We start from the raw sequence: 17445 nt of genomic DNA on the forward strand, positions 1-17445 counted from the left end.
CCTCCTCCTCCTCCTCTACTTGGTCTTGACGTGCGTGCAGCCGTGCCTTGCTAGCTTCAGCAGCTCTCGCCCGTCTGGGAAGACAGCACGAGGTCTCCCAAGACTAAGAAAGCTCCCCTGCCAATCTGCTGTCCTCCTCCTCCTCCTCCTCCTCCTCCTCCTTTTTTCCTTCCTCCTCCCCCTCCTCCTCCACCACTTCCCCCCCCTCTCCTCCACCACCACCTTTTCCTCCTCCTCCTCGTTCCACCCTCCTCTGTCCTGCCTTCCTTCCAATCGTGATCATCACCATCATCAGAAGTCAGTCCCTATTCGAGTGATATTGTTTCAACCCCCATGCATTCTTGCCTTTCTTCCTCCCATCTCCTTGAACTGCACAATTTTCATATTTCTTTTTTCCCTCAATGTTCTTTCTCCGTTTCACATTTTATGTTTCTCAATTGTGCTTGTATATGACTTTTCTCTTCCTTACGAAAATATCACGCCTATTTCTTATTCTTTACATAATGATGCGGCAAATAAACTCATCTTTCAAGAAAACGACCTTTTTGTCAGAGTGCTTTGGTTCTCGCTGATCTAAGAAACACTTTCATATAATTTTCGTTGCCATCTCCAACCCTCGAGCAAAGCAGTGAAGTTTTCCGTCGACGGCCATTCCTTGGGCGATCATTTCGTTAAGTTGACCCCTGAGGTTCTGTAGAGGAAAACGCCTCAGTTCTCCCACTCCCCTCCCTTCCCCTCCCTTCCTCGTTTCCCTTCTCTGCTTTTCCCTCTTCTCTATTCATTTCCCAGTTCATCCCCTTTCTTCCTCTCCCTTGGTTCATTCTTGGTCTCCTCTTCCTCGGCTTGGTACTCCCCGTATTCCTCCAACGAACCTTGAGAGGCAGTCGGAGCACTTGGATCGCTTCTCCTTCCTCTGCTACTCCGAAGAGCTTCATAGACGTGAGCCAGAGCAAGTTGGAGCGAGAAGAGCGAGCAGCAACACCTTCCCTTCCTCTCCTCTCTTCAACGACGCTCTGTTTTCTTCCGTGTCCCCGTCAACCTCTACAATCTGTGACCAGTCTAGTCAGCACTCAGCACATCTCTTTCTCATCTTTACGATAAGTTTGCATGCCGCGTTGGTGATGCCTGGGTCATTGCAAAGAGCTGTCTCATCCTCATCCAGCACCTTCCCAGCTCGCAAGCCAGTCTCCTCCAGCAGCTCGCGGGTCTGGGGGAAGGAGGTGAGGCAGGAGGAGAGGTGGATCGTCTTACCGCTGCTTCCTCCACCTTCTCGTTGGGATCCACCAGACCTGTGCAGCTGAGGTAAGCAAGACGAGCAGGACAAGAGCAGCTGGATGATGCGAGCAGAAGGCAAGAGGAACGCGAAAGGAGGAGGAAGCGATCAGGTACCGGCAGGCGCCTCTATGCATATCTTTCCTAGCGCAGGACGGAATTGAGTGATGAGGACAACTTCGGAGTCAAAGCCTGAGCCACGATGAGCTAAGGAAGAGAGGGAGAGGAAAGGACCTGCGCGGCGAACGATAGGGAGGATGGCAACAGCACTGGCTTGCGGAGACATAAAGGGGGGGCCTATCAGCTGTGAGGGAGTCTGAAGAAGAGTGAAGAGGGAGGTGAGAGATTGAGATCGAGCAGGGAGAGAGCAAGAAAGACGAGTGGTCCAAGGGGAGAGGGGAGAGAGAGGAGACCAGGAAACGAGCCTGACCTGAAGGGCTGAACCCAGGACGCTCAGCCGCATCCCACTGCATGACGCCTCCTCTTCCATCCCTCCAAGTCAGTTTGACAAGCTGCAGCCATCTGTAGCAGATGTGTCATGAGAAGTTGCGAGGAGAAGCTGGCGTATGAGATCAAGAGAAGGAACAGTAAAGAATGATGAGCAGCACGTTGGACGTTGAGGAAGTGACAGCCGAATGTCTACAAATTGAGAAGCAGGATCAAAGATGAGGAGGCGAGAAGTTGAGAGGAAGAGCAAAGGAGATACCTTGTGGATGCGATGACTTCCTTTGCAACGATTTGTGGCGGATGTTTGTCATCAGCTGTAACATCATTTACTTTCATGGTGAATGCTCTTCTTTCTCTTGTCGCCATCTTCGTCCAATATGCTAAGGAAGTTTCAGCAGAGCTGGAGAAGAAGAAGCTAGTGACAACATGGAGAAGAAAGGCAGCTCCTACACAATCCCCGCATCCTCATTTGATGGCTGAGAACATTCTCCTGTTGAAATATCAACAACTGATGATGATGGAGATGATGATGATGCAGATGATGATGGAGATGATGCTGATGGAGATGATGCTGATGGAGTTTACGGAGATGAAGACGATGATAATGACGATCATGAGGAAGACTTGTCTCTCACCAACACAGATGGGCGACTGGACATAACTGGAGCGAACAAGACTGTTCGATATAAATGCATCTTGTCTGATGACCATGATTCAAATGTCATTGACAACATCACAGTTCATTGTACTTGAAATGATACTCTTGCCCAGCTTTTCTTGTAACTATTCACATCCTCGCTTTGCCTATGCTGGATATTCACGTCTGGGCTGCTGCTGCTTCTTCCTGCATGTCTGCCCTATCTGCTGCTGCTGCTTCCTTCATATCTGTCTCATGTTTTTCGTCAGCTTCTCCTCCTCCGCTCTTCTGCTCCTGTGTTCGCTGCTGGTTGCTCCTATGGCCGCATCGTCACGATCCGCCCTATTCCGAGTTCCACGACGGTTGCTGGGGAGGTACTGACCGGAATGTGCCCTTGTACTGATTTTTAACTTAACTTTGAGTAAACTGAAGTCACCGGGAATGGTGGTTGTGAAGTTGGAGGGAGAGAGCGTGGAAGAGGGGGAGGGGGAGGTGAACGATTAAGAAGGAGAAGGAGCTCGGAAGAAAGGAGGAGCAGGCGGAGAGAGAATGTCTCAACGCTCCGACGAAGCCTCAGAAATCGAAGATGAAGTAATCAGCGAGGAAGAAACATACGAGGACGAGGAGATGCGCAAAGATGATGGTGACGGCACGGAGTCTGCCGATGACGACGAGGAAGCAAGAGGAAGAGCAGGAGACGAAGAGAATGAGGCATGGGGTGAGGGCGTTGGAGAAACCGGCTGCCAGGCACAAGAACATGGGACTTTCAAGGAGCAGTCTGGTGAGGCAAATAGAGAGAAAGGAGGAGGAAACGTCAACGAAGAGGAAGGAGGAGGGCAAGCAAATGAGGAGGAGAAAGAAACTGGAGGAGAGGGAGGACAAATGAAAGGAGATATAGCATCGCCTTTTGCAGACGAGGAGCAGCCCGAGGTGGAGCTCCCGCGTTATGATGGGGCAGACTTATGGCTTCACAGCATGAAGGACGGTATCAGAGCTGGCTCTGTCAGCAGCACTTCGGTGGAGCGCGACAGGTCTGATAGCTTCGAGCCGGTCGTGCAAGACCAGGAGGAGGATGAAAACTTTCTACAACACGACGAGGAGGAGCATGCGGAGTACGCGACGATCACACAATTCAGGAGCGAGATTGCAGAGGTGGACAAAGAAGAGCAGGAGAAGCTCCGAGTCGAGTCGATGTGGCCCTCCTTTCAGTGCGTGTTCTACGACTACCTTCTCCGACACGTTCGGAACCCAATCGTTCGAAAGGTTTTCTTCTGCCTCAGCAGGAGGAAGCATGAGGAGTGCGCGAGGTTTGTTGAGGACGAGGTGAACGGAGTTCTGAGCAGGAAGGCGAAGGGGGAGGAGGAGGCAGCTCAGCTGCTCTCTGTCGTTGGTAACTACTGTGCGATGCATTTCCTGGGCATGTGTGAAGACCCGGTAGCAGAGCGAGTACTGAAGAAGGTGGAGGTAGTCACGGGTCACTACACCCCCTCCTTCCCCATGAAGCGCATCCTCCGCTGCTGGACGCTGTGCAACCTCGCAGTCTTCTTCTGCTCCTCCCGCATGCAGCCCGTCGCCCTCGAGTACTTCGACTGTGCGATTGAGCAGGAGAAAACCAAACCGCGGGAGGAGGCGAAGATCTTGATTTGTCTCGCTCGCTCCTCCTTTCTTTGCCGCGCAGCACGTTTCATGGAGGCCATCCGAGACCTCAAGCTTGCGCAGCATTTGATGATGAAAGGAGGGGAGGGAACAGGAGGAGGAGAAGGAGGCGGGCGAGCAGGAGGTCGAACATCAGAGTACGAGTCTTCAGTTGCTCCTTTTGCCCGACACCATCACTTGATCATCTTGAATTTCAACATGTCGATCGCAACCATGTGCGACCCCACCAACTTCAACATCCAGATTCCTCGAAGCTTCTCGCAGGTTGAACTTTCTCTGTTCTCTCTGCTCGCCTTCTTCCTGACATGTCTCACTTACTTGTGTCTTGCTCTTCGATTCACTGCCTCCCTCAGCTTGCTTGGGAAGAAGCACGCGGCTCGCGCTTCACACAGGTGAGCATGGTGGAGAGCAACATTCGCAAGCTGGTGCTGCAGCTGAGGAACACGCTGAGCAGCGACGTCGAGTCGGACGTCTTCCTCGACTTCCTCAATGCTGTCAGATCGTCCTCAGCTCTTCCTCACCCGGACTTTGCGGGCACTTCGAGCGACTTCCTGGTCATCAAGACCATCGCCCACGAAAGCTTTGCCCGCCCTTCCAGCAGGTTGGATCGCCCTCGGTCTGGAAGGCTCGGCGATAGAGGGGAAAGGCGGCGCCCGTCTCCATCTCTACAGGTAGAACATCCGCTGAGACAGGGAGGAGGGAGGGAGGAGGTGAAGAAAAACGAGCTCGGGCGAATGTTATCATCTCCCTTTGCACGACGGCACGTCAGGACAGAGTGGCTGTTGCATGCTCCGGTGCTTGACCTTGTCGTGTCAAAGTCGCTGCTGCTCTTCCTCCGATCCGTTGAAGACATGATGGAAGAGGAGGAGGCAGCAGACAGTCTTGTGCGGATGGAGATGCTGAGTCAGAGCCTGAGGACGAAGGAGATGGAGGAGAGTCTCCGCCCCTCCTCAAGCAGCGACGTCAACATCTCTCTTGTCTTCACCTGCAACAAGTTCGGATTGAGTCTGCTCCTCAGAAACAGACCTGAGCATGCTTCGGTGACTGTCCCTTCATCTATCTCTCCCTCATCTTGTTCTTTCCATCCTTCACTTGGTTCCTCACAAATGCTGCTGCTGATCGCCCATTCTTCCTCGGCTCCTGATGCTTCCCTGACTTGGTTGAATCTGCAGATTTTCTTCGGAGCTGCCATCACGATCGCGCGACATGAGAACAACCAGGAGATTTCTTCTTCGCTCCTCGTGTGGACCTTCGACACGTTGGCCTTGTCACACTACCAAGCAAAGCAATATTCTCTCTCCCTGTCAGCTCTCCAGCAGGCTCTCCATGAATGCGTGAAGGCGATGAAGGTACCCTCGCGTTGTTTTCATCAGTCCTGTGCGATCACTCCATCCTCCTCGTCTTTCTCCACTCCCTATCTTCTTGTCTTCCATTCTGCTTCTCGCTGCATTACCTGACTGTTTCTTTTGCATATATCACTTCTGTTTTTTCGCTGAGTAATTGTGCTGGCAGATTTCGAATCTTGACCTTCAAACTCACACGCTTGAACCATCGGATGGCATCAAGATGTTGTCACAGATACTTGACGACAGCGAGAGAGAACAATCACATATGCTGGACGAGAGAGAGAGTGAACAAGAGAGTAAAAACCAAGAGGAGGGGATGGGAGGGCAGGAGGAGGAGAGGAAGAAAGGAGGAGACCAACCAAGGCAGAAGGGAGGAAAAACATCGATCTTTGCGGGAGAGGAAGAAGGGACTGGCGAGCAAAGAAAAACGAGCAGAGAAATCCTTAACGATCCCCTTTTTCTTCATCTCATTATCATCCTCGCTCATCGACTAGAGGCTCTTCTTCTCGTTGAAAATTTCTTGCGAGCTCTCGAAGAGGTTCTTCTCTTCCCCGACCTCTCTTGTTCCCCTCCTCACCTTATCCTGTCTCTTCATCTTCCTTTAGTCTGACTGAAATGTATCCCTGCCAGGGTCTGCAGCTTCTCGCGCTCCTCCGCCGGCTCAACGAGTCCTCATGCTTTCAGGCATCTGCTCATGTCACATCAAAAGCATGTGGGCCAGAAGGAGCCTTTCGAGTGAGGATGGTCAGCAACTAATCCTCATCTCCTTTGTTCTTCTTCTACTTTCTCTTCTCCGCTCTTATCACTTGCACCTCTTTGCATTCGCCTTCACCTTCTCTTCCTCACTCTTGTTTGCAGTCTGCCATGAAGCGTCGCAGCAAGACATCAGCGGCTCTTCTGCTCCCACGGGTCTCCTCCAACCAGTGGAAGAATGCAGACGTTCTTTCATCGTTCGCCTCCTCTTCTTCCTTGTCGCTGAAGCGAAAACCCGTAGTGGCCATTCACTCGAGCATGTAAGCAGCTGATTCGGACACACGTGTGGAAGGGTTTGTTTATGAATATTCTCGCCCGTCTTTCAAGAGCGCATGGAAGAGGAGGAGCACCAGAGGAAAGGAGGAGGGAAGAGGGAGAAGGGAGGAGGGGAGGAAGACGATTTCATAGTCATGCCACTATAGTTCTTTCCTTATTCATTTATTCAGGTACATTACTGCCTACGTGGCGTATGCTGTTGCCATAGCCTCGATGATGCTTGGAAGAATTTCAGATGCGCAGGGGCTGCTTACGTACATCACCTTTTTTTGTTCCTACCACTCGTTTGCCATCAAACCTCTAAGCTTCTCACCATTCCTGGCTTCACAAACTTGTCTCAACTTCTATTAATCGTTTCGTGCCCATCTCTCGCTTGCTACGCTTCTCTCTCTCTCCTCTCTTCTCTACGCATTGTTTCCCCTTCTTTTTTTCCCGACCATCCCATGCATCTCCTCATACTTACTGGCAGGTTTGCTATACAGCTAGGAGCAAGGATAGAGCAGCGAGGTAGGGGAGGACTGATACAATCTCATGAAGGCCGAGAGTGCAAGAACTGGGATGGAGAGCTGGGAGAAAGCAGCCTCAAGAGGATGGTAAATTTCTGTTACCACCACCACCTCCCCTCCAACCTCTTTCTCTTCCTCCTGGTTCTCTCCCTCCTCTACTTCGCTCCTCTACCTTCCTCCCTCCTCTTCAACAACATTCAACTCACGATGTTCACCCTTGATATCGTTTTTCTTCCATTCCTTCTTGAATTTTCTGCAACCATTACTTCCTCCATCACCACCTCCTTCTGTTTCACACAACACATCGCTCGATGTCTTACCGTCAACTGTTGTCACCTGGTGTTTTTCGTGTTCAATCGTATTATCCATTGTTGAGCTTTGTTTTCCTCTTCTGTGGTCCCGCTGACTTTTGAACTCTGAGATTGAGGACGCACGCGAGCTCTTCGAATTCATTCGCAGAGAGGGAAGTTTCCCCAAAGAGGAGAAGTAAGTGTCAGGGGAGGACGAGCAAGAGAATAAGGAGGAACAAGAGGAAGGGAGGGCGTGGAGGAAGCAGGTGGTAATGTTGGTGGACTTGGCAGTGGCTAATATGGGGGGGGCGAGGGAAGTGAGATGAGGAGGTTAAGGAGGTGTGCGGAAAGGTGAAGGGGGTTTGATGACCAGCCGTAGCAGGTCGAACGTGAGACTTGCTACTTCACACCAGTCGCGGCCTTCCACCTCGATGAGGACGCGAAGCTCTAAGGGTTCGAGCCTACGGGAAACAACAAGCGACGTGGGTGGGAGACTGCTTCTTCCTCCTCGACCCCGTGCGTCTAATACTCGATATCCTACTTGCCTGATACGTCTGCAGATTCAGCGCTTGCGCGGATCGAACATGGACATTGAAATGAGAAGGAAGTTCAATTGTTGTGGCAATGCATCAGGGTTGTGTAGATGAAGTTTTATTCTTGTTTTTGCTGTTGTATATTGTCAAAACTACAGGGCCTTGCTGATTTCTCGTACTGAATGTATCTTCTCATCAATTCCATTCAGAATCGTTGGAAGATCAAAAATCTCATCCTTCCCCTCCTCATCCTCATCCTCCGGTTCCTCTTCCTTGTCTTCTTCCTTTTGTTTGTTGTCCTCGTCTGCAGCGCCTTCCTTCCCACTCTCTATCATAAGAGCAGCCCTCGCCTCCTCTCGAGCCTTGAGAGCCTCTGCCTCTTTCTTGGCCTTCCACTTGTCTTTCATTCTCGCGAAGAATCCGGATGAGAAAGCTGCGATGAGGAACAAAGTGCAGAGAGCGAAGAGGCCCCAGATCTCCCAGATGTCCATCACGTTACCTCCATCTGCCACCACCTCTGTACATGTCAAGTCATTGGCTCTCAGACCGTAAGACTGCAGGTAGTCGTCTACTGCTCCGGCCTCAGTCGCTTGCAGCATTGCCGAGCTCAAGGGATGGTAGAAGATGGAGGAGTAGGGGAACCCAAGGCCGTAGCCGTTCACGTGAAAACCATCGCCGATGGTAACGAGACTACATTTGCCAGTTCTGCTGTAACGGTTGTTGAGCTCGTTATATACGACAGGCCCGTCGTAGAAGAGCGCGTCTGGTCCGCTTCCTGCCCTGGCGCTGGGGTAGAGCCTCCCGCACTGCACGATGTCGAAGATTCCATACGAAGCCCCAGTTGTCAATTTGCATGGATTCACCGATGTGCTTGACACCAGTGGTTGGCCGTTGGTGTAAATGGAATCCACGCGATCAGCAGTGAAGATGGAGATGGTGATCTTGGGATCCTGCTGCATGATTGTTTGCAGATAGTTGAACTGATCCGATGGAATCATTGTGGTCGTCGAGGTCCCAGCGACGAACTTGCCAAGATAGGGAGGCTGTGGGTCTCTCGGGTTCCAACTTGGCCCGAGCACAAGAGCGCTGAATTGACCAGACGTGAAGGACTGAAAGTCTTGCACACTGACCACAACAGCCTGCTGGGTCAGGAAAGCTGCGATGGCTCCAGTGTAGGTGGCAGTGATTAAGGTGCCGAAGAAGAGATGCGAGAGGTAGACGATTCGTCCTCCCAGTGTGAATGCATCCTTATCTGGAGCTGCACAAAGCGTACAGATCACCCAGTACCAAGTGTCGAAGAACATCGCCTTGCCCTGCCGGATGTTCTCGACGTTGTAGGGGGACTCGATCATCAGCAACGACACAAACACAACTATACACTCCAGCAGAATCGCTCCCCACAGCCAACCTGTGAAGGGAAGGAAAACGTTGACAAGACCGTCTATGGGAATTTGAGGCGGGATCGGGCGCTTCACTATGTGTTGCTGATACTGATAGTAAGACGACGTGAAGGAAAGAAGATCTGAGAATCGTGAAGCTACTGGAATCGCGCCTGCAACAAGATCTGGGCCTGTGCTTGCACAAGTGGGATCCCCGATGCGCGTGCAGGACGTCACGTTGCTGGGCCCTTTGTAGGCCTTTGCCGCGGCCGCGCATCTCTGCCCATTATAGGTTGTATTCCAAGACGAGGGTGGGAGTGCAGAAAATGATCCCTGACACACCTGACCAGCAGAGTCAGTTGAAGCAAGCAGGTGTCAGTACTGGACCATCTCAACCGCAGCATCAGGGGAAGTGGGGTTGACTCGAGGGATGTACCATTCGAAGACAACTGATTCCGAAACGCCGCTCGCTCGGCACATGCTCTTCAAGTTGTTCAAGACCTCGTTGTTCATAAACTCGTACGTGAGGCCGCCTCCATTGATAAAGGCTGTTGCTGGGCAAAGCTGGTTGATGCACTTGGTCGTGTCCACGTTAATAAGTGGAGGGTAGTGATGCGTGGCTATTCGGAATTTCTTCCCACAATGCGCTGTGTTGTAAATGTTCGCAGGTACCAAAGACCTTCGCATCTCAAAACGATACAAAGATGTTGTGGAAAAGTTTTGACAAGAAACCAGTGAAGAGAAGACTAAAAAGGTCCATAAAAGATGAACTGCAGTTTTCATCGATGCTAACATTACAAGAGGACTGGGAATACAAATATGTTCCAGCCGCCTTAGACTCCCCACGAACAGAAGCCTGCCGTGTATGGCTTTAAGGACGTCAAGCTTTCTGGTCTCTCGACTGAGGAGCTTCCGAAGTTCCTCAGGGCCTTCTCCACTAAGTTCCTTTGCACACTGGGCCAGTCTTTTGTCAGCAAGAACATGCCAGCACCCGGCTGACGCACTGTCCGACGGTCGCCATCGGTGCCATCGGATGGGCGAAGTGTCAATAAAAGTGCCCGTACGTTGTAAACCGGCGGTCACCGGCCGGGCGGTCACCGGGGTACGGGGCGGCCCCGGCGGCCGCGCGGCCCGGCGGCCGGGCACTGTGATACATACATAACGGCGTAAGGCTCTTTACTCAAAGTTAAGTTAAAAATCAGTACGAGGACAATCAGGAGAGGCGAGGAGGCTTGACCCTGACACTGTCGCACAGGCCAAACGGCGAGAACTGAGAGAAAAGACAGCGAGAACCAAACCCAATCCCGAGTCCTGCCGACAGCGGCTGTCTCCTAACTTAGTAACTTGAACTGCCGCAGTGCAGGGCTGATAGCTATCCGCAGCCGGCCCCTGCGGGATGCCCGTGACTGTCACGGGCCGCCGCGCCGGCCGGCCCGCCGCTCAGCGCGGCCTGGCCGCGCCGCGCGGCGGCGTCACAGTGATCGGACCCCCGCCCGGCCGGGCCCGGGGGCCGCCCGGCCCCACTGTCGGTCACCTCGGCGGCTCAGCCTGGGGGCGGCGGCCCCCCGGGCCCCCTCAGATTATCTGACTCGAGTGGCATCCGGCGATCGGCCGCCATCATCATCCCAGTGGGGCCGCCGTCCAGCGTGATCGGACGGCGGGCCCCGCGACACTTAGCAGTGACGGTGACGCCCGCCCGGCCGCCGCCGGCCGCCAGGCGCCCGGCCCGCCCGGTGCGGCGAGTCATGGTCGGGCGGGCCTGTCGCCGAGGGTCGTAACTTGTGTGCCCGTTATGGACCCTGAGCTTATCATACAATGTCCCATGTGTTTCCTATGACCTCAAGTGGTATATCCTAGAAGGTGGTCTTGCTAAGACCTCCCTCTCCTTCCTATGACCTCCTATCAAGTAAATTGAGTAATTTGAAGCACCCTTCAGGTATCATAGGCTGTTTCTGTGACAGGCCCTCTTCCGAGGGAGTAGAACCCCCCTTTGACACTCTGGGTAGTTCAGGGGTCAGACACTACTACCCACCCATCGGTATTTGATACTTCAAAGCTTTCAAATCACCGGTCACTGTATTAGGTGAGCCCTAGCACTGCAACTGGGGGCACCATATCGCCCTGCACTTGTGGGGTGCCACTGAGAGGCTTTACTACCCCTTGCTTGTACTACCCCCACCCTACCAGACCCCTCTCTTTTCAGGCGTACATTATTTATTATTCCCACCACCCCATATGATCATTCTTCACACCACCCCGGTAATAATGAAAGATACTCCATGGCCTACACAACGGGTACGGCCACCAATTCGATCTCCTCGATGACCCACCTCCAAACAACACCCACCCCGCTTGTGAAGGCGCATATCAATTACACCCCTATGCTCAACCATTGCCAAGAAGACACATACACTACCCCTTCCATGGAATCTCACCCTACCCCCTTGAAATCATCAGATCACCCTACCCTTTATCGTAGCTGTTCCCCAAACCCCGACTGCCTGCACCTCTCGGACCCACCGTGGAGACAAGCATCGGACTTGGTGATATTTGGTGGGTGGGGTTAATGAAGAACCGGAACTTCCTGGGGATATTCTGGGGTTATCCAGCATCTTTTGTACGGTGGGGTAATTTGAACATGGGGTAGAGGTGATTAGCTCACCTGGTTTAGGTTGGTGGTCCGAGGACAACAATGCTGTGTATACACAACAATGGTTTGCGCTGAGTGTAGGGCGACGAGGTACAGGGCTCGATTGAAGACAAGTGCTGTCACATTTGTTCGGAGCAAGTCTTTGATCTAGCCGAACTCAAGCATGAGACCAGCCGTGATGATTATGTTTCGTGAGATCGTTAGAAAAGACAAGAGAATGCACCTTGCAAATCAATAGATGAAGATTGTCTCTAGCTTGTTGGAAGAGGACCTCTGGATGTGGAATGAACCAAATCAAACATCAGAGACATTGATTAGATTCTGTTTGAATATATTGAGCTTTGTGTATACGTGTAGAATGGGACAGCTTTGGTCTGAAAAACGAAATGTTTTTAGTTGTGATTTCTTGGAAGGATGGCAGGCGTTTCATCTGGAAGCAAGGTGAATGGCACGGCACATGCAAGCGAGAAATCTAAGCCAGATCAATCGACTTCGCAAGGTTTTTGATGTCTGCATCTTATACTGAGGGTAATGCTTCGTTGTTGCAGGCGCAAGCGTTAACGTGAGCCTTTGCGCACGCGGAAGGTATTTGAGGCCAATTGACAAATGAACAGGATTCGCAGCAGGAAATGAACAGAATGTTGATTTGGTGCGCCTGCGTGGCAGTTGTTGTTTTCAGGTGGAAATTTGAGCTTATGTGAGTAGACTTGACTGGGGTGTAGTTACACTTTCCATGGCTGCTTGCATTACACATGCAGCTCTGGAGTATCCAACGTCGGTCCATCTCTGCGACCAAAGACGAATCCGAAGTTCGGAAAGTACCTTGGCTCCTTCCCGGAAGTGTGGAGCTGCGAGCATGCGTGTATGGCGGATGGTCGGCCTGTACGTCGATAATTTGCTGTCGTCTCAGGTATCAATCAAAGTATCAAGAAGGGCGGCAAGTGCTGGAGCTACACGTTTATGGTTGACAGCGCTGATACTAAATCCGCAAAAGGACATGTGAGAGTATTTGACTTGTTTCATATAGGAGATCTGACGATTGATCAGTGCTATGGAAACTTTGCTCCTGTGTGGGATCCAATTGAGTACAACAAGTGTGTGCAGGAACGAGACCCGCACCTTGTTTAAATCTTCCACCAGGCCTGGCATTAAGGTTTTGTCTGGACGAGTCTACTCTTGGACATCATACTCTATCGCTTTCGCCAACTTGCTTCGACTGGAGAAGGCAATAGCAAATCATTGTAGAGACTCTAAGTGCTCTAACGCTCTTCTAGCTAGGAGAGTTCCTCCTCAACCTCAGAGACTCTGTCAAAGCCTGGCCCATCATCGTTGGGTGCTATATTGTCCGCAATGATGGCAAGTGCTGATTTTAGTCTCTCAGTATTCGTTCTCAGTTTGATCGCATCCCATCCAACCAGTCTGGATGTCTTTTGACTGATGATTTGCTGTGCTAAGAATGTGATAGGTACTTCACGGCAAGCAATGTCTGGGCGTTTCTTTCACTTCTCGCTGTCAGCTGGCCCCTAGTCTTTCTGTTTGTCAAGAAAGAGCATGGAGAAACAAGGTATGGTTTCAGCATTTGCAGTCAGTGTTGGACATGCGATTGGGAATGCCTTTGAAGCTGCCGTCGTTAGAACTCCAGTTCCTGATGTTTTTTTGCAGTGACACGAACGGTGCCCGCATCAAGCTTGGATCACAGCTTAACGCTAAGCAGAACAAAGGTAGAGTGATGGTGAACTTTGTCGGACCTGTAGCCTGGTTATGTTCTGTCGTAGAATCTCCTGCTACACAAGAATCTTCTTCCTCGAAAACAAACGTGTTAACGGTGCTTCAACTTATCTGATGTTCTGTGTTTCACATTTCTCTTTGTTCGGACTAGGAATTGGAGAAATTTTTCCGTTTTGACTGGGTTGATGCTGCGAAGAAGACCAAGTAGAGGGCACAACACATGTGCTGAAGGAAGAAAGTTTCCTCATCATTTAGTTAACAGCCTGCTGTATGCCCTTATATACTAACTTGTATGGTTTGTTTCCACATTTCTTTATATTCTGTACGTTTTAAGCATAATGGATGATGGTTTAATTTCACCATCTTAACGTCTCATTTTCTTCACGGAGTATTTTCTTCCACTCTTTCCATGCACGAATGCGTGTACGATCTTGAACATCCACATTGTAAGCACGTTCGAAGATAATATGCTTCCATATGGGGATGCAGCAGCCCGTAATTTTCGGTTTGTCTGCAAGATTAGTCACAGGGAACACAAAACGAGAGGGAGGAATGAAATCGTCATGAAAATGATAGCATGGAGTTGTGGGCAGTTGCAGCAGAAATACACAGTTTGCGGATGAGGATGGTGGTACAGGCTGCGTTAGACTCGGGTTCTGAGATTCAGGTGAAGCAAATATGAAATTCATGTTGGTGATGTTGAGGAAGGATGTGAGATTCGTTGTATTGGTCATGTTAGTGCTGCCCATGACGACAGTTCTCACGACGAATTTCGTGAATTTGGATGGAAATGTGGTAGGTGTTCACCATCAATCAGCACGTCGCCAAGTATGAGAGTTTTGTCTCTTGTCAATATCATGCGATGAAGCCATTCATCGCCCAGGTACTCCTTCAGCCATGCAAACTTGTCCCTACAACAGACACCAGGACAACAGGGATGAGGTGCCGTGACGAGCCGAACGTCAAACCCTTCTGCGAGCATTTCTTGAAGGGCTTCGATGGCGTCAGGAAGAGGTCGGAGGGAGCGATAAAACCCGGGCTGAGCGATGACTTGGAGGACAGCAGGCCTGACATACTCAGGGAAATTATCCTCAATCTCAAAGTGCTTTCTGTTCCTCACTAACTCTTCAATGGCCAGGTTGCTTGCAAGGTCAGCGAACGATTCGTTAAACCTCCGCAGAAACTCTTCATCCCAATCAACGATCGTGTTGTCCATGTCGATGAGGATGAATCTCTTCCGCTCATTCTGACGCTCTCCTTGTAGCAGTGAAGGAGAAGAACCTGCAAACCATAAATGAACAAAGTCACCACTGAAACAGCACCGTCATGAACAACAGCACACGATGATCGGAGAGGGAGTATACTGTGTGAAGCATCCCACATTCCGTTTCTGCATAGTGGACATCTGGCACGTTGGGCATCGACTTACGCAATGTCTATACTCATACGTGCTGTCGTGTTGTATCACAAGTTGTACCTTCGCCAGGCTTCATCTCCCAATTTGCCGGGGACCCCCTCCTTTTTACTTGTTAAATAGGTTTTACTCCCTCCCCCTTCCCCCCTCCCCGCCGTGTCAGTCCTCTCCATACCCCCCCGCTCCTCCAGCCTCTTCGTCAACGCTCTGGTTGGGTTGGATCATCCCTTCTTCCTTGATCCCCTGGCCTGTTTCCTACCAGAACTATTCGTAACCCCGCCTATCTCAGTTATTGTGACAGAAAGCAACGCCTTGTCAAGTCTGATTTCTCATGATATGGCGCATGTATGAAGTCAACTTCATTTTGGCTGTCAACCTTGTCATTGCTCTCTTTCTTCTTCAGTGCATCGAGTGCGATTTTTCTTTCATAAACACGGCTGGGTTGCTACAGCTACACCAGGTTACACCGCGGCTGTTTGACCATCCGGCAAGGCGTCTAAGGGGAGGCGAGGAAAACACGTTTGATGCAGCTGGTTTTCTTGCCTCGTACGGAATCCGATCAAATCTCAGTCACCTTGAGGTGACCTATCATGCGGACACGGGTGCTGTGCATCTGCAAGAAGAGATTGTGATGGAATTCGATCCATCGGACTGGTGGCTGCAGAGGCAGCCGAGAGTTTCCTGGGAAGGAAAGAAAACATTGCTAATGCTTGATCCTGACGCCCCTCAGCCGAATCGTAACGTTAGCCTTGCTGGACGGCTTGGCCCATGGCTGCATTGGCTTGTGGTTGATGCTGAGGATGAGCCGGAGAAAGGCAGATGTCTCGTGGAATACATGGGACCTGCTCCGCCTCTGGTACATGGTGATCGAGCTGTCTACTTGTGACCAGATGTTACAGGAAAGCATCGATACATCTTTATCCTATTCGATCAGGAGGATCAGCAGCAAGTGAAGGTGAAAGATACCACTCGAGCTCGATGGGACTTCGAAACTTTCCTCTCAGAGAATCAGTGAGTTTGTTTTGCCTTATGCTTTCGATACATGAAAGAAAATATTTTCAGACATCTGGTTCCAGTAGCTATGTGCTTCTTCATCGTTCAAGCGAGCTGAGTGGACCTTCAAGATTCATTGATTATGACATGTTTGACAACGGGCTGGACGACAGACATATGATGTGATAAAGATTTATTATCAACGTGTAGTTCATTTGTCTCAAACCTCAATCCTGAGCATGGTAGCATCAGTCAAGCCAAATAGAACAATCATTTGCAGAAATACAATCCAAGTGGAAATTTCGATCATATTGCCTTCATCGCCGTAAAAATGTACAAGAGGGGACAATCGGCTTCAAACACGAGAAGCTTATAATCAAGTGTCAATGCTTGTTTGCAAGCTCAAGCCATTCTTTCTCATCGTTCATGATGAAAGAATTCCAATGGCGCATAAGCTGGATCAGGTCTCCTTGTGTTCGGATATTCCTCTCTGAGAATGGCAAGTCCTTTGTACCCTGATCATCCACCTGTTCTTTTCCGTCGTCAGCTGCGCTTTTCCGATTGAAATTTGAATGGCTTGATCTGTAATTTCCAAAGAAGATATCAAACGCTTCCTTGCCTAAAGGAGTTACCATTGAATTGTTTTTGGTTCGCAAGATTATTGTCAACACAAATCTCCTACTATAAAAGAGCAGTCCTCCTGAGGTAAATTTTAGAGACACATCACGAAAAAGTACATATTTATTCGTCTTTCATGAGAATCACTTAGAAATTCACACTTCTTTCCCTTTAGTATCTTTGCTAATTCACTTCTAAGGGTTGAAATCATCATGTTTTGATCAGACTGCTACATATTCTTTGTCATGATATACTCTGTGGGAGTACTAGGAGCCGCTAAATGCATTCGCTCATCATTTCCTCTTTGACTCCTCCTCATCTTTCCCGCATGCTTTCATTCGCTTCAAGCGAATGCCTGGAAGTACAGACCTCGAAGAAGGGTTGATTGCGCAAATTATTCTAAAATTGATCAGGAAGTGCTAATTAGTTTCGAAATGAACAAAAGTTGCTCCTAGTGTTGAAAGGTGAACAGATTCTGGTTTAAACTAACTTGAATTCTTGGTTTTGGCAGCCGCATTTAGTTGGGGAATAAGTATTATAAGTCATGCATTGGGGTCATTGAGCTCTGAAAAGGAAGCATTTCGCATCAGCAGCAACATTCATCCTTTTCGCACCACCCCATCGAAGAAGCTTCGATCATTGAATATCAAGGGTGGGTGTCAGCAGTACCAGTCAATTCGCCCCTCATAGGGTTTAGGGTTTAGGGTTTAGGGTTTAGGGTTTAGGGTTTAGGGTTTAGGGTTTAGGGTTTAGAGGTTCCTTATTTCCCGGCAGGTTCCTTATTTCCCGGCAGGTTCCTTATTTCCCGGCAGGTTCCTTATTTCCCGGCAGGTTCCTTATTTCCCGGCAGGTTCCTTATTTCCCGGCAGGTTCCTTATTTCCCGGCAGGTTCCTTATTTCCCGGCAGGTTCCTTATTTCCCGGCAGGTTCCTTATTTCCCGGCAGGG

General features: G+C 50.3%; 6 protein-coding genes across 6 annotated transcripts; 2 read left to right on the forward strand and 4 right to left on the reverse strand.

The window, feature by feature from the left end:
- Positions 1–619: 619 nt before the first annotated feature.
- GUITHDRAFT_166567 (hypothetical protein) lies at positions 620–2167 on the reverse strand (the record flags this gene model as incomplete). Its single annotated transcript, XM_005819972.1, has 10 exons — positions 2146–2167; positions 1979–2099; positions 1703–1794; positions 1507–1569; positions 1390–1464; positions 1252–1289; positions 1097–1207; positions 983–1048; positions 873–929; positions 620–691 (listed from the first exon to the last, which is right to left on the reverse strand). Coding segments are annotated over exons 2-10 (681 nt in total), but the record flags the coding sequence as incomplete, so codon positions are not given.
- A 3828-nt stretch (positions 2168–5995) lies between these two features.
- On the forward strand, positions 5996–7884 carry GUITHDRAFT_156173 (hypothetical protein). Its single transcript, XM_005819973.1, has 7 exons — positions 5996–6102; positions 6217–6371; positions 6558–6641; positions 6857–6980; positions 7315–7379; positions 7563–7699; positions 7744–7884. Exons 1-7 carry the CDS (start codon positions 6100–6102, stop codon positions 7776–7778), a joined length of 603 nt encoding a protein of 200 aa, XP_005820030.1. The 5' UTR covers positions 5996–6099; the 3' UTR covers positions 7779–7884.
- Positions 7869–9782, reverse strand: GUITHDRAFT_120788 (hypothetical protein; the record flags this gene model as incomplete). The annotated part of the gene is made up of 2 exons (XM_005819974.1): positions 7869–9437; positions 9492–9782. The coding sequence occupies 2 exons, from the start codon at positions 9780–9782 to the stop codon at positions 7869–7871; spliced, it is 1860 nt and encodes a 619-aa protein (XP_005820031.1).
- A 2349-nt stretch (positions 9783–12131) lies between these two features.
- On the forward strand, positions 12132–13681 carry GUITHDRAFT_148209 (hypothetical protein; the record flags this gene model as incomplete). Its single annotated transcript, XM_005819975.1, has 10 exons — positions 12132–12186; positions 12294–12330; positions 12425–12442; positions 12468–12627; positions 12656–12744; positions 12793–12898; positions 13020–13105; positions 13211–13309; positions 13408–13477; positions 13625–13681. 10 exons carry the CDS (start codon positions 12132–12134, stop codon positions 13679–13681), a joined length of 777 nt encoding a protein of 258 aa, XP_005820032.1.
- Positions 13682–13829: 148 nt separating this feature from the next.
- GUITHDRAFT_81813 (hypothetical protein) lies at positions 13830–14707 on the reverse strand (the record flags this gene model as incomplete). The annotated part of the gene is made up of 2 exons (XM_005819976.1): positions 13830–13984; positions 14281–14707. Coding segments are annotated over 2 exons (582 nt in total), but the record flags the coding sequence as incomplete, so codon positions are not given.
- Positions 14708–16057: 1350 nt separating this feature from the next.
- Positions 16058–16870, reverse strand: GUITHDRAFT_156174 (hypothetical protein). Its single transcript, XM_005819977.1, has one exon. It carries the CDS (start codon positions 16513–16515, stop codon positions 16264–16266), a length of 252 nt encoding a protein of 83 aa, XP_005820034.1. The 5' UTR covers positions 16516–16870; the 3' UTR covers positions 16058–16263.
- Between the last annotated feature and the right edge of the window lie 575 nt (positions 16871–17445).

Source organism: Guillardia theta, assembly GCF_000315625.1.
Source record: "Guillardia theta CCMP2712 unplaced genomic scaffold GUITHscaffold_197, whole genome shotgun sequence".
NCBI classification, from domain to species: domain Eukaryota; class Cryptophyceae; order Pyrenomonadales; family Geminigeraceae; genus Guillardia; species Guillardia theta.